The sequence below is a fragment of the Mandrillus leucophaeus genome, unplaced genomic scaffold (genome assembly GCF_000951045.1).
Source record: "Mandrillus leucophaeus isolate KB7577 unplaced genomic scaffold, Mleu.le_1.0 Scaffold5, whole genome shotgun sequence".
Taxonomy (NCBI): domain Eukaryota; kingdom Metazoa; phylum Chordata; class Mammalia; order Primates; family Cercopithecidae; genus Mandrillus; species Mandrillus leucophaeus.
In genome coordinates this window covers 4,826,497-4,842,732 of record NW_012105364.1, presented here as the reverse complement: position 1 = coordinate 4,842,732, position 16,236 = coordinate 4,826,497, and the positions used below count along the sequence as shown (strand labels likewise).

Below are 16,236 nucleotides of genomic sequence, written 5' to 3'. Positions count from 1 at the left end.
AAAAAAAAAAAAAAAAAGCCACTGAAATAACATAGGAGCACTGTTTCGAGAGAGAGAGAGAAAGAGAGAGAGCGTATGTATGAGTGAAGAGAATACGTGTGTACGTGTGTGTGTGTATGTATGTGTGTGGTGGCAGGAACAAAAGAGCTACAGGAGGAAGAACACCAAAGTTGCCTGCTGGATATTGGTGTGTTTTGTTTTATCTGGTAGAGCATTAAAATGACAGAAATCATAATTTTAAATGTAGAGATCATTTTCCTGGCAAAAACAGAATGTCCCTTTAATCCCTTTATTTGGAGTCCCCTTGGGTCTTTGCTAAGGCAAAGATGATGCTTCATTTTTCTCTACTTTGCTGCATACTTGAACTGTCTTGAGCAGCAGTGGTATACTGGGTAGACTGTAGTTCATACAACTCAATATTGTTATACAGAGTATTTAGTGAATTCCATAAATATGTATGGAATATGTCATATATGCCTACCAATGAACTATATGATAGAGCCCATATAGTGATATTCGATCTTTTTCTGCAGAACTTTGTAGTATAGGCCATGTACCCCTTATCTGAAATGCTTGGGACCAGAAGTGTTTTACATTCCAGATTTTTTTTTTGAATATTTGCATTGTACTTAGCATCCCAAATCCAGAACTTTGAAATCCAACATGTTCCAGTGAGCATTTCCTTTAAGCATCATTGTTGGTGCGCAAAAAGTTTCGGATTTTGAAGTATTTTAGATTTCAGATTTTCAGATTTGGTACGCTCAGCTACTAGTTAGATGTCAGTGATTTGAGCTATCTTATGAGATCATTAAAGCAGATATGTGTTAGCTTCTCAGATATTCTGGGTTTATGTGGGAACACATTGCAGGTAGCCATTTGTGAATGGAACTTGTGCTTCTCCTTCCTCAGTTGTGCTGCATGGAAACAACCTGTTAGTGTTTGGAGGTACGGGCATCCCATTTGGAGAGAGCAACGGCAATGACGTCCATGTGTGTAATGTGAAGTATAAGAGATGGGCTTTGCTCAGCTGCCGGGGGAAGAAACCCAGTCGTATATATGGACAGGTACCAATCTGTGGCCAGTCATGGTGTATTTGTTCATATTTTTCTAGTCTGGGGACGGTGTTAGAATATTTGTAATTGTTACCATTTTATTTTAATGGAGAAGAGTTATTTGTGGTTAGTACTTGATTTTTTAGTTCTCATATGAAATTATAATTTGTAAATCTGGTTACTTGCCATGTTCTGTTCTTTTCTTTCCTTTCCTTTTTTTTTTTTTTTTCACTTTCTGTTTCTAATTCAACTTAGGGTCAGGATATAGACCTGTATGGAAGTTCCTTTAAGTGTTAGAACCCCACCTCCACCTCCACCCTCACCCCCAGTGAGAGATTGGGCTCCACTATGGCCTGGGTCCTGGTCATTTTTAGAGTGATTCTTGAGTAGATGAGAAAGCACTTGGTGAAGAAACTTTTACATGGATCTGAGCTAAAACATACATACATTTTGTAGAGATTAGTTTAGGTTCCAGCACTTCAAACCTTAGGTCTGAAAAGTTATATCCAGAAAGATAGGGAGCAACCCACCATACATCAGAGACTCTTTGAGAGTCTAAGCTTAAAACAACCAAGCTTTGACTTCTTTCTTGACTTGCCAGCATTAGTACTGATAAACAGCTTCTGAGCTTAACTTCAAAGGAGCACATACTAGACAACTTCGTTGCTTCCACAGGAGGCATTTAAACTATAAGAAGTGGCCATAACAATGGCTGAAACTTTCATTGAAAAGAGTCCTTTGGAAAACGTCAGGTTCCTTGAACTGCTAACTAGGGTTTCTACTTAGGAGATTGCAGTGGCTTATTTTCATATCTGCTGCTTCTTGAGAGCATTTTACTTCAGACTGCTTATAGGGAGAAGCAGCTTTCAACAGAAATGCTTATATGTGCCCATAAGCATTTCTAGCATGGGCTAGAAATTATTTGGTCGGCCAGGACCGTTAAGAATCATCTTGGCAGGTAGGACTTGCTTTCCAGTTGAGTAAAGCTTTCCTTTCCAAAGGTGTTTTCCAGGTTCTTAAAATAATCTCTGGGTTCTCTAAAATCTTCTTTTAAGAGTCTGATACATTAAAAGATTAAAAAGTACAAGAGAATTTCATAAAACCTGATTTGGAGGTGTCTGGTAAGTTTACATTCTTTAATCAAGTGTTAACAAGTCGGTCTTATTCACCTTTCATTGTTATCCAGGCTATGGCCATCATCAATGGCTCCCTTTATGTCTTTGGAGGGACAACCGGCTATATTTACAGCACAGACCTGCACAAGTTAGATCTCAATACCAGAGAGTGGACACAACTGAAACCAAACAACCTATCCTGTGATCTACCAGAAGAGAGGTGAGGTTCTAGGATTCAAGCATATTTATTCTTTCGTGTTAACATTTGACCTCTTTCAGAGTATTGGCAATATGAAGAAAACCCTTTGGCTCCAGTTAGAGTAACTAACTGGCTGTTGGATGTTAGATCTCAGGTAAGTAGTAAAGAAAGGTCTATAGTGAAAAAAAGTTCTTCCGGTGAGGAAATAGTATTTCCTTCTAAACTACAGAATTTTTCCCATGTCATTTCCTCTTATATTTAGTCTTTCTACATTAGGAAGATAGTAGTAACACTTTGAAGAAGAAACCAGTGGTAGCAACTATAACCAAATTTCATATTATAGGCAAAACAATTACTGTCCAGTTACTTTTTGATTTCCCTTTTTTTTTTGAGAAAGGGTCTCACTCTGTCACCTAGGCTGGAGCACAGTGACATAATCATGGCTCACTGCAACCTTGACCTCCTAGGCTCAAGGCATTCTCCCATCTCAGCCCTCCGCCCAAGTAGCTGGGACTACAGGCATGTGCCACCACATCTGGCTAATTTTTTGTACAGATGAGGTCTCACCATGTTGCCCAGGCTGCTTCTCAAACTCCTAGGCTCAAGCAGTCTACCTGTCCTTGGCCTCCCAGAGTGTTGGGATTACAGGTGTGAGCCACCATGCCACGCCTGATTTCCCTTCTTATATTGCATATTAGAATTCTTTGCCTCATTCTCTCACAGACATATCATCAGTACAGGGCACAGGGCCATCCCCACAGTGAATGTGAATGTTGATTGGATAGATGGAAGGAAGCTTGCATGGGTGGATGGGTGATGAATGATGGATGGATGGATGGATGGATGGAAGGGTCATTCATTTTAAGTGCTGTGTTAAACATCACATGGTTCTCTCTAGTTGTCTTCTAGTAGCAGATCTATATCTTTCACTTTTCTTTGCTAATAGCAGTTGCCTCTTCATAGAATTGAACTCACTGTGGCTGGGCGCGGCCTGTAATCTCTCCACTTTGGGAGGCTGAGGTGGGTGGATCATGAGGTCAGGAGTTCGAGACCAGCCTGGCCAACATGGGGAAACCCCGTCTCTACTAAAAATACAAAAATTAGCAGGGCATGGTGGTGGGCATCTGTAATCCCAGCTACTCAGGAGGCTGAGGCAGGAGAATCGCTTGAACCTGGGAGGCAGAGGTTGCAGTGAGCTGAGATCGCGCCACTGCACTCTAGCCTGGGTGACAGAGCAAGACTCTGTCTTGAAAAAAAAAAAGAACAGAAAAAAGAATTAAACTCACTGAAACACTTGAAGAGATTTTTTCCCCCTCCGGTTTGAAAGCAAAGACAGTAAAACATTTTTTATTAACTCTGTTTAGATGAATCCAGTGTCTCTTTGTTGCCTCTTTAAACAAAATAGCATATAGGTGCTAAGGAAGAATTTATCTTAATTGTAGCCTGTTAGTGGGCTGATCATTGTAAAACTTAACATAAGAGGACTTGGGAGTTGGCCTCTTACTGGAATGATTTTGATGTAGCTTATTTTATCAGCAACAAGGCCTTCAGGTAAAGAAGGAAATAGATTAAGTTTTCAAAGCATTTTCACATGGTTGCTTTCTTTGAGTCATTTTATGGACATATTAGAAATTACTTTAGCTTTTAGCTAGACTGCCTGGATGAAAGTTCTGAGGTGTTTTATATTATATCCACAGTTCTATGTAGCATAATTTTCTGCTAAATAAGTATCTTAATTTGCAAACTCATAGTCTAAGGTCTCTAAATGTAGGCAGATCACTTTTTAAAACTATGTAATATTTTCCCCTTTATACAAAGTTATCACAAAAGGTTATAGAAAAATTTACAAAATACAAATTAGCAAAATGAAGAAAATAAAAATCTAAGTCTAAACTCAAAGATAACCAGGTTTAATGTTTTGGATTATATCCTAATAGCCATTTTCTGTACATATTTATGTATCTATAAATTTTTAATGCAATTTATTTTAAAAAATGACACAAAAAAGTTCTCAATGCATTAACCACCATCTGGTACCTACTCTGTTATTGGTTGCATACTAATCCATTTTATGTATATTCGGTTAGTCATATAACCAATTCACTATTGTTAAACACTTAGGTTATTTCCAATAATTTATTATTATAAATAATGATGTAATAAAAATCCTTATAGCTAAATCTTAGGTAGATCATTTTTCACTTAATTATAAATGAATTTTTTTGTAAATTTTCAGATACCGACATGAAATCGCACATGACGGGCAGAGGATTTACATCTTGGGAGGTGGTACGTCCTGGACAGCATATTCCTTAAACAAGGTATATTTTTTAAAAAAGAAAAAAAGGGAGAGGGAGAAGGATAGAAAGAGGCATGTGTCAACTAAGCAAGATAATTCTGTTATTTTAGATATTTTAATTTTTGAGCACATTCCTCATTAACGCCTATTTTGTGTTGGATGCACTTTGTATTATAAGGTTGAACCCTGTGCCCCAAAATGCTTTCAGTTGACAGGTGTTATTTATCACACACTGAAAATACTTTGTGAAAATTATCCCCTTATGCTGGATGAGGAAAGTGACTAAAAGGAAGGCATAGTAGCTTGAATGGAGCAACTAATTAGAATTGGAAGCAGCATTCTCAGAATGTCACATCCGCATCATCATCACTGCTGTGTATCTAAAAAGAACAGGCTTGTTTAGGGTTGCACGTCACGAACTTGAGAAAGCTGAGCTCTGAAGGGCTGTTATTCATCCATCCCTGTGGCATTTCTAAAATGTCATAGTCACACATCCCAGGGGAAACCTACATTAGGCTGTAGAGCTCCTGGACTGCTTGGAACCTTAATGGTCTTTTTCAACTTTTGTCAAAACTGAATTCCCACATTCCCTTACAAACACTTGCTTTTTTCTGTTATAAAAATGATACATGCCCCTTGTAGAAAATGTGGAAGTTGCAGAACAACATACAGAAGAAAATCAAGAATCACATGCACTGCAGCTTCTCATTCCAACCTTTTTCTTCATTTTTTCTGTGAATTTAAAAAAGTGAGCTGGGTGTGGTGGCTTATGTCTGTAATCCCAGCACTTTGGGAGGCTGACGTGGGCGGATCACCTGAGGTCAGAAGTTTGAGACCAGCCTGGCCAACATCATGAAACCCCATCTCTGCTAAAAGTACAAACATTAGCTGGGCATGGTGGCAGGCACCTGTAATCCCAGCTACTCGGGAGGCTGAGGCAGGAGAGTCACTTGAACCTAGGAGGCGGAGGTTGCAGTGAACCGAGATCGTGCCATTGCACTCCAGCCTGGGTGACAAAGACTCCATCTCAAAAAAAATAAAAAATAAAATAAAAAGCGAAATCATATATGTGTTTAATTTTCAACTGCCCCATTTAATGTTTTCCCATATATTTGGAAAGATCAGAAAAAAGCAAAAGAAAAGAAGAAAGACTTTTCAACTAAGAATATATGTTTATGCAGGCTACTGCTGTTAAAAGTCCAGTTTTCTATATGGAAAATCACTGTACCTTCTGCTCAGTTTTGCTGTGAACCTAAAACTGCTTTAAAAAACAAAGTCTGTTTTTAAAAAATCCATTTTCAGGCTAGCTAAAATTACAGTTATTTATGTATGTGTATATGTTCTTTTTTTCCTCTAAGATCCATGCCTACAACCTTGAAACGAATGCATGGGAGGAAATTGCAACAAAACCCCATGAAAAAATAGGTAAATTTAAAGTATTGATTAATTTATCTTTAACAAACATATATTATACTTTTACTCATTTTGGAAGGAAAAAGTAATTTTACTGAGTTATATGGTAAGTTAAATATCTGTTGGGCCGGGTGCAGTGGCTCACGCCTTTAATCTCGGCACTTTGGGAGGCCAAGGTGGGCAGATCTCTTGAGCCCAGGAGTTTGAGACCAGCCTGAGCAACATGGTGAGACCCTGTCTCTACAAAATATACAAAAACGTTTGCTGGTCATGGTGGTGTACACCTATAGTCCCAGGTAGTTGGGAGACTGAGGTGGGAGAATCACCTGAGCTTGGGAAATAGAGGCTGTAGTGAGCCATGATTGAGCCGCTACATTCCGGCCTGGGCATCAGAGTGAGACCCTATCTCAAAAAAAAAAAAAGAAAAATCTGTTGAACTGGTATTAGAAAATACTTGTATTCCTTAGTCCAATTATAATTATTCCTTAGGGCTGGGCGTGGTGGCTCACGCCTATAATCCCAGCACTTTGGGAGGCCGAGGTGGGCGGATCATGAGGTCAGGAATTCGAGACCAGCCTGGCCAACATGGTGAAACCCCATCTCTACTAAAAATGTAAACATTAGCTGGGCGTGGTAGCATGTGCCTGTAATCCCAGCTACTTGGGAGGCAGAGGTAGGAGAATTGTTTGGACCCCAGAGGCAGAGATTGCAGTGAGCCAAGATCACGCCACTGCACTCCAGCCTGGGAGACAGCGTCTTGCTGTCAAACAAAACAAAACAAAAAACAAAAACCACACACACACAAGTAATTATCCTTAGTGATTGAGGAAAGAGACTTTTAATCCTCTTTATTAAGTTATTCGGCAGAAGCTGAGAAATATGGGTGATAGAAATTGGAGCCTAAATAAAGATCTACCAGCTGGGTGTGGTGACTCATGCCTATAATCCCAGCACTTTGAGAGGCTGAGCCCAGGAGTTCGAGACCAGCCTGGGCAACATGGTGAAACCCTGTCTCCACTAAAAATACAAAAAATTATCTGGGTGTGGTGGTGTGCACCTGTAGTCCCAGCTACTGAGGAGGCTGAAGTGGGAGGATCACTTGAGCCAAGGAGGTGGAGGCTGCAGTGAGCCAAGATAGCACTGCTGCATTCCAACCTGGGCAACAGAGTGAGACCCTGTCTCTAAATTAAATAAATAATAAAGATCTACATATCTCTGTGTGGGTAAAAGGGCTTGGGAAAGCCACTAGCAACTCCTGTCCTTTCCCTTTGTTTCTGGCACCTTAGCATTGTACTGTTATGATGAGACTCCTGATGGCTTTTGAAATACGGAGGGCGTGGAAGGGCTAGTCAGTGTTTGCTTAACATGCAACAAAGGGATTGTTTTGAGTTACACATAGTGTGTCTTTCACTGTGTTGTATCAGTGTGATTCCCAGTCTTTCTGTAAGTGATGGAACTTCTGTGTTTGTGTGTTTGGCAGGCTTTCCTGCGGCCCGAAGGTGTCACAGTTGTGTTCAAATAAAAAATGGTAAGGATTCTAAATAACATTTTGCTTCCATTTCTGTAATTGTATCTTCTGAAAATGTCTTATTTCCTAAAGATAGCCCCCTCAAAAGAGGCTCATAACTTTGAGAAAAGTCTATTTCTGGTAGTTTAAACTTAAAGGGAAATTCACAGTGATGCCTCTCTCAGCCATTTTCATCGTGTAAACTAGTATGGTGTTTGGGTTCCCTCAGTTATTAGAGAACTCAGAAAATGGTGATAAATAAGCTTTTATTTTAGCACTTGATCTTCCAGCATCCCACACCTCAACAGATGTCTGTGGTTACGGTGACTAATACTAATAATTTTGACTGTTTATACTGTAGAGACCTCAGCGAACATTGTATTAAAATTGTAATAACTCCTTCAGAGTGATATTTCATAAAGTTGATTCTGTTCTCTCTCTGATGCCAAATGGAACTCTTAGCTCATTCTTTGGCCATATTACAACAAAGGCGTTGTATGGCTTCAGAAAGCAGCTGCAGCTACTTTAACTAAATGTGATAAGTGACTCCTCTCTGGATAACCTTCCTGTCTTTTAATTTACAACTTATTTCATCGTTTGATATAGCTCTTAAATTTTTTCTGGGAGGAAAGTATGTATAAATGAGTTAGATAGCCTGTATGCTTTTAGCAACTTAGTTCAGATATAACTGGGATTATTCTGCCATCTCTAGTTCAGAGGGATTTTTTATTGTGCTCCTGCTTTCTGGATAAAATTTATAGATAATGACATTGCTCACATTTCTCTCTCTGAGAATGGAACTGTACCTTAGGTTTTCCTTGAATCCTAGCCAAAAAAGTTTCCAGTGCATTTTATAGCTTAAGTATTGTCTTAAACTTGGTCTAGACCTGAGTTAAGAAACTTATTCATTTAATTCTTTGAGGTCAAGCACCATACAAATAGAATTCAACCTTAGTTCTAGGCATTTCATTTGAAGGTTCACATAGCCTTTGTTACAAGTTGTCTAATTAGTTATAACTAACTGATTTTACCAGAAAACCCACACCTCTCATTTTGGGAAAATTATTCCTAATAACTGTACAGATCAAACAGAGCTTCAGTTTGTCCTCTTTTAGCTGAAGAAAGCTTGGAAGAGCCTCTCTTGTGTTCCTAAACTGAACACTGCAGTGAACGTTCCTCCTCAGAGACTTTAGACTCTATGAACAGATGTATGGTCTTTCCAGGACATTATTTAAAGAAGAGTTTGCAAACTGGTGGCCTGCACATGTGTTTTGTTTGGCTCATATATGTATTAAAAATTGTTTTGAGGCCAGGGGTGGTGGCTCATGCCTATAATCTTAGCACTTTGGGAGGCTGAAGCGGGAGGGTCATTTAAGCCCATGAGTTCAAGACCAGGCTGGGTAACATAGTGAGACCTTGTCTCTTAAAAAAAAAAAAAAAATAGTAGCCAAAACTTAAAAATCAAAATATTTCATTTTTAAAAACATCCAGATTTCCAAGCTTGCCTTGAAAAAAAATGGGCAATCTGGCAATTGCCAACCTTAAGTCTCTTATAGTAATGAACAGCTGGGGCTGCATAGCTGTCACCTCTTTTAGAGCATGAGCATTCCTGTCTGTTTTCCTGAGCCTTCTGTTTATCTTCCCTAGACCCCTTGCTCATTCACTTTCTGTGCCTGGAATCTGTAGGTATGTGTTTGAGTTTGGAAACCTTGACATGAAGGCTCCCTAGAGGCTTGCATCCTTAGTCCCAGTGAATACCCTGACGTAGCGTCTCAGTTCTATTGAGGGACAAGACAACAGCATGAGAGGCTGCACAGCAGTAGTCGTCTGTGTCATGGGGCAATGTACTTCACTGGCCGCATGTCAGCTGGCTGTGTGACCTACTCTAGAACACTCCATAGTTTTGGCTGTTTTCCTTTGTGTGATCTTGGCTTTCTCTTTTCTTCATAGATGTATTTATTTGTGGGGGCTATAATGGAGAGGTGATCCTGGGAGATATCTGGAAGTTGAATCTGCAGACTTTCCAATGGGTGAAGCTCCCAGCTACCATGCCAGAGCCAGTTTATTTTCACTGTGCAGCAGTTACACCAGTAAGTTTTTATTTTCATATCTTCCTTATGTAGTTACAGATGATAAAGAAATCTTTTTAGAGATATTAGCAAGAAAAAAACCCAAATATGGGCAAACCTTAGATTATTAATAATGTATTTTTAACACTTCCTCCCAAAGCTAGGCCATCCTCTGAGAAAAGAGGAGAAAAATCATCACACCCAAATTTGAGAGAATAACATAAATGTAAGAGAAATGCTACCTGTGGCATTCCGGCCCTGACTGTGATGTCAAAGGTGTCCTGGGAGGGTGGAAAAGTTTAACCCCCTTGATACCATATTATTGAAGGTCCTGCTCATTTCTTGAAGCGATGGCCTTTATTTTCATCTTTGTATTACCAACATTTGGCATTTTGGATACTTAATATAGTTTTAGTTTAATGTTAGTTAATAGTGAAATTGTTTGTTGTTGAAGTAAAAAAAATTCATAGTTATAGGCCGGGCGCAGTGGCTCACGCCTGTAATCCCAGCACTTTGGGAGGCCAAGGCGGGTGGATCCCGAGGTCAGGAGATCAAGACCATCCTGGCGAACACGGTGAAAAAAAATACAAAAAATACAAAAATACAAAAAAAAATTAGCCAGACGTGGTGGTGGGTGCCTGTATTCCCAGCTACTCAGGAGGCTGAGGCAAGAGAATGGCGTGAACCTGGGAGGCAGAGCTTGCAGTGAGCTGAAATTGTGCCACTGCACTCCAGCCTGGGCGACAGAGCAAGACTCTGTCTCAAAAAAAAAAAACAAAAAAAAACACATATATATATAGTTTTTCCCTTAGTAATTCGTTATTTAAACCCTCTTGATCTCCACATGATATTGGGATCAGTGAGAAATTCTTGTCTCATTTCAGTTTGATTCCATCTACTGTGCTCTTTCCCCGCTGAGTCTTCAGCCTTGTATGTTTCTCTCCCATTTGAATTTGTCCTCTTTTGACCACTCTTAGGCTGGTTGCATGTACATTCATGGAGGAGTGGTGAACATCCATGAAAACAAACGGACTGGGTCATTGTTTAAGATCTGGCTGGTCGTACCTAGCCTGCTGGAACTGGCATGGGAGAAGCTGCTTGCGGCCTTCCCTAACCTTGCAAACCTCTCCCGAACACAGCTTCTGCATCTTGGACTCACACAGGGACTCATCGAACGCTTGAAATGAGGATTTCTGGACTGTTCATTGATACTGGAAATGTTAATTTAAAGAGACTCCTTTATTTATGGGCAGTGTAGAATGTGCTACAAAGAGGATTGGTTACCCTGATCAAGGCCTTATTTAGAAAATACATCAGATGCCTTTCTGTAAATTGGTTTTTCAGTTTATGGACATCTCACTTTCCCACGTGCTTCCTTCTTTGCTTCTCTTCCTCCTGACCCATTACATGCACATGTATTCACATACTCCCTCTTCCTTCTCGATGGAGTTAAGGGAAAGCCTGAAAGTACCTTAATAATGTTTTTAATCAAGACAGATTCATTTTTAAAGGAATTCTGAACAGTTCCATGTCATACAATGTTCTAGAAATTAAAACATCACCAACATAAACAAAAATGAAATTAAAAAATTTTTACATCTAGCAACAGCAACAACCACAAGTTTAGGGGAAGCTGAGAAGGCTAACCTTGGGAATCTTGCAGGTTATACTTAAACCTAGATGTTTAACTTAGTGTTTTCAAGATGTGTCTAATTGACTAGTAGCTGGGTCTGATGGCAGCAGTGGTTGCCATCTTGTTGCATAGATAACTCAAACCTACCCTTTGGCTTTGAAGGAAGGTTAAGCAGCCCAGCACCTCTTGGTTAGTGATTTCTTTCTCATCCTCACGGTGCCAGCAGTGGGTAGAGCTGGCTGTCAAAGGACTCATATGTGTGTCGTGGTTGTGCTCTGTTGTTGCTCTTAGAAATTATAGCATCAAGAATGTTTCAAATGGAAACACTTGTGGTGGCCAAAGTTCTTCATTCTGGCAGTTTTGAAACTCTCTTATGCTTATGAATGGTTTTAAATATCTCTTTGACTTCTTCATGGGGAATTGCAGACCCTAAATATGTGGTGTAAATGCCGTGTAACATGAACACAAGTTCCCGAGGGAGGCCAGGGAAGAGCCAGGCAGAGAAAACCTGCATCCTCTGGGCTTGTTAACTTGGCTTCCGCTCAGGCTATGGTCTTTGGCTATCATCTTGGCCATTTCCTTTTGAGAACTTGTTTCTTTTCTAATCTCTGGGCCAGGTACCTGCCATTTTCTCAGGCAGTTGGTCCTTGATTTTTCCCTTAGCTTGTTGCCTTCTTTTCTGTCTGCTTTAATGTGCATGGTGCTGTGAGTAATTGTCTAGTTATTGGATACAAGGTCTTGGGGGTAAAGCCACAGGTCATCCTTCCTGAAGAACCAAGTATCATTTAAAAACTAGCATGAGGAAGGAATGAAACTGAGTAGCATTCATTTTTTGTGTGTGAAATTTCAGTTCTGGTTTGTTTGATTTGTTTTTTTAAATTCTAAAAAGAATGACATAAATTTTCACTTGCTTTGCCATCAGGCTGCTAGGGGAGCTGAGCAAGAGGCTCACTATGTGCATGTGTAAGCCGCAGGTGTACTCAAGGTGCTGAAGGCGTGCAAGGGGCAGCGCTGGTCCTCCCGGGGCCACCTCACAGCAGGAGACTTGCATGGGAGAGTTGGAACACACCTTTCCTTTAAGTGCCTCTTTTTTCACCTAGCTTTTAAAGTTATTCTTTTTTCCTTCATCTCAGAAGGGATCTCTTTAGCTTATGTGTGGATTTAAAATGACCTTTGAGCTACAGTTAAAAAGTTACCATCTGGTGTTCAGTTCTGGGGAAGAGAAAACCGCGGCCTCCAGACATGCTCCTGATTTCTAGGCCTTATCGTACCATCCCCTCTGTGATGGGTTGAGTTCATGGAGCCTGTATTCTGGGAAGTCTTATAATAACCACGCACCTGTGAACTTGGGTCCTTTCTGGGGAGTGAGGAATGTGGGAGAGAGGCAGGAAAAGGAGCAGCTCCTCTAGGGGCCCATCCTCCCACATCTTGCCATTACCAGTCTGTGTAGCCCTTAACCTCCTGCCACCACTGCCAGGCTTGCTTCTCTGTGCTCTCCCAGAGCAAGCCAGTCTGAGCAGCTCCATTAGTCCAAAACAGAGCTTTGCTGCATGACTCCAGCCTGGCCTCTGGATATTTGGTGGAAATATATCCCAAATTGAACAAGCCAGGCTGTCTAGGGTGGCAAGAGGATTTTTGACCTGGATTTATACAGGGACCAAAGACTGAATGCTCAGCCTCTGTGCTTAGACTTTCATGGTCCTTAGGATAGAAGCAAGTCTCTAGCCCTGCTACACCAGAGAGCTGAAGAGAGATGTGGTCTGGTTCCATCCACACTTGCTGGCATCCTTTGTTAAGCCTCCTGAGGGCAGTCTTCTTTGAGGTAGACCTTGGAGGCCTGACATCGAAGACCTGTGTGTTTTATTTTCATAAAAGTATATATCCTTGGTCTAAAGTGTCTTCTTTTAATATAACACTAGTAAAAATGACGTGGTATGACCAGCACTGAGTGCTATAGAACCACACATGTGCACATGTTCTGGATGCCAAATGACTGTGTGTGAATGACTAAGTGTAGATAACTAGAAATTAGATAGGGGTCATCAGGCATTTCAGTATACCTATAACCAGCACTCAAAATTCCTGACACTGTTTACTTGATTTAGGAAAGTTTATGCCTGCTGCTTCTCTGCCTCTTTGAGGTACTCCCAGCCGTCTTACTACAGTCCTGTAAATTTAAGTGCAATATGTAGAAACATATGGATATATACAGATTATATATAGGGTGTAACTATAAAGCTGGTAGACTACTTTTTTTGCGTCTTGGGGAAGTGAGCTTATTACTTTAGGGTCAAATTATGCCAAGAATTTTAGATGTGATCAGCTGGCTTAAGCCAACTCATGGGAAAGCTGGATTTTCAAGTCTATGTTTTCTTACTCCAAGATGGAACTCTTAGAGACTCATTGTTCCTTAAGTGTGTTAGAGTTGAGGTTTTTTTCTCCCTGTTATCTTTGCACTAGCTCATGTTTGCATGTCTTACATTTTGTTGCCCGAGAACAAGGAAGTCTGTCTGTAAGGAGTTTCCTAAATGGAGAATTAAAATCTAGTATTTAACACCATCCATTCTCCCATGTATATACTAATTTATCTGGAAATGTAACACTTTATTAAATGAAGAAAATTATGCTTTCTTCATTTAATATTTTCCACATCCTGGAAAAACTATAAACTGACACAGAATAAATTGAAATCTTAACTATCCTTCAGGGGCTAAACAAAACCCTTTCCATTGGCAGAATCTCCTTTTTTCAGGGCCATAATGACACGATGTAAAAATTTGCTTTAAACCATTCATGTCCTTACATAGCTAGATTTTAAAGTGTAATAAGCATATTAACATTTTTAAGCAAAAGATAGGTTAACAGTGACCTTTGGTTATCCACCAGTAGCAAGAGTAAAGCACAGATCATTGAAATCCATAGATAATCAGTGAATCAACTTTTCTATCAAACAGTAGATGCATTTACATTTATTTTTCCTCTCTATCCTTTCCTCTAAGCACCTGTTTTTCCATGGAATGGGGCTAATGAGTAGTTAGAAAAGGAAAAGGAACAATCAGTAGGAGCTGACAACTAGTGACCATATAAGCAGCTGATTGCCTGTAATTAGTCAGTCTGAACAATTAGAGTTGAATGCTGACATTAGGAACCACAGGTGGTAATCCTGAGTAGATGTAACTCTTCAGCATCATCTCCTGCCCTGAGCTCCAGGCCATCTCTCCTCTAACCACCAAAGAACTCTTAGTACCTATGGGAAGGAAAAGCTGTGTGCAACACAGAGAAAATTCCATTATTTGAACACATTTATTTGGCTCTTGATAAATACTTGCTTTTCCTCTAATCTTGCAAGATGTCCTCCATTTTCCAATCACACAACTTGGCATGTAGGAAAGGTTGAATGATCCTGTAAGACTGTGTTGGTCTTAGTATTCTGTAAAACCAATTTTTTTTTTTTTTTTTGTGGTCTTACAGATGTTTAGAAAGTGGCACAGGTTACTGAATTGTCTACCTGCCAGCATTCTGATGTAGCACAAAAAGCTATTTTCCTTTATTTTTTTGTATTAATTTTTCTGGCATTGAGCTCTAGGGTGGATGAAGGTTTATGGTCCTCTGATTATAAGCTCCATTCTAAAAACTGGTCACTGTTAGCTGAAATTGCTGTGGTTCCCCAAATGCCTTGGAACTCCAGACGCACCCGCAGGGCCTGAGGTAGGTTTCATAGAGTTCTAGGACGTCTGTGTGTGTTGCCACCAGATCCTGTCTAGCAATGGCCTTTCCCTTCTAAGATCATTAGATTCAGCCAAAAGCGACCTCTTCCCTAGTCTGGTGTTATGAACAGAAGTTCTGAGTTGTGCTACAAAAGTAGTTCCATCTTTTTATTGTAATTTTCATGTTTTTAATTTGAAAAAAAAACAGAAACTTTTTATAAGGTTTTTTAAGGGCCCTGCTTAGTCAGTGTACAGGATGGAGTCAGAGGCAATTTTCAGGAAAAAAAAAACAAAAAACAAAAAACAATGTCACCAAGCGGTATTAATTGTTATCTTACTAGTTATACATTTAGAATATAAAGGAGGCATCAGAAAACACACTCTCTAAAGCCACTTCCTTGTGCACAGAGTCTGCACAGGGAGAGCACAGGCATCTCCCTGGAAAAGCACCTGCCAATGATGAATTTCCTGGAAGAACCTAGGCAAGAAAGGAAGCCTCTTTCTGAGACGCAGTCTCTGGGAGGTGAGCCTAGCTTTGCTCTTCCTACAGGGTATGCTTGGGCCATACACAATGCTCGCCTTACTTTAAAGCTATTTTGCCACAGTCCTGTTAAATAGTGTGGACGTCCTTTTGCAGTCTGGTGTGCATGCCATATGATCAGGACAGCTTTTCCACTTTACTCGGTTTCCTACAAGCAAGTAGGAAATATAGTGAATTTACCCTAAAATGTCCAATCTGTATTTATGTACCTTGTCAGTGTTTTGCTGTTGGTTTTCTAAAACAATCTGATCAATAAATCTTATCCAAATCAATTTGGTTCAAGGCCACCTTGATTGTCTGATGGTAATTTGTGTGTACGTGAGCGCACCTGTATGACAGAAGCATCAGTCCTACCCACCTCCACCACCCCCACCAGGCTCAGCTTTTCTCTGTAATATCTGTGAGTCATCTGCCTTCCACCCCCACTCTGCTGTGGGTTCTTTATCTGCTCACTGTCTGGAACTCCTGGACACACAAGAGTTCCCTCACCAGCACGCTGCTCCCTCCACAAAGACATCAGCAAGGGAGCAACTGCCGGGCAGCGCACACTCCCTCTCACTGCCCCACTCCCATGTTCCCCAAACCACCTCGAGACAAGTTTGTATAGGTATATCAAGACTTTTCTAAAGGGCTGGAAGAGCTACAGAGAATTCAAAGGGAAAATGTGAACCTGTATATGTAGTCATATGACTGTCTTTATG

At 40.3% G+C, this 16,236-nt stretch overlaps 1 protein-coding gene across 1 annotated transcript in view; it reads left to right on the top strand.

Annotated features, from left to right (window-relative positions):
- KLHDC10 (kelch domain containing 10) overlaps positions 1-15,818 on the top strand; it is a gene marked incomplete at its 5' end in the record, with an annotated part of 67,835 nt that extends 52,017 nt beyond the window's left edge. The window contains 7 exons of the mRNA XM_011995867.1: positions 910-1,064; positions 2,239-2,387; positions 4,603-4,687; positions 6,024-6,090; positions 7,559-7,606; positions 9,536-9,675; positions 10,632-15,818. Coding sequence (XP_011851257.1) covers positions 910-1,064; positions 2,239-2,387; positions 4,603-4,687; positions 6,024-6,090; positions 7,559-7,606; positions 9,536-9,675; positions 10,632-10,841 — 854 coding nt within the window. The remainder of the gene's footprint in view (positions 1-909; positions 1,065-2,238; positions 2,388-4,602; positions 4,688-6,023; positions 6,091-7,558; positions 7,607-9,535; positions 9,676-10,631) is intronic.
- Positions 15,819-16,236: the final 418 nt, after the last annotated feature.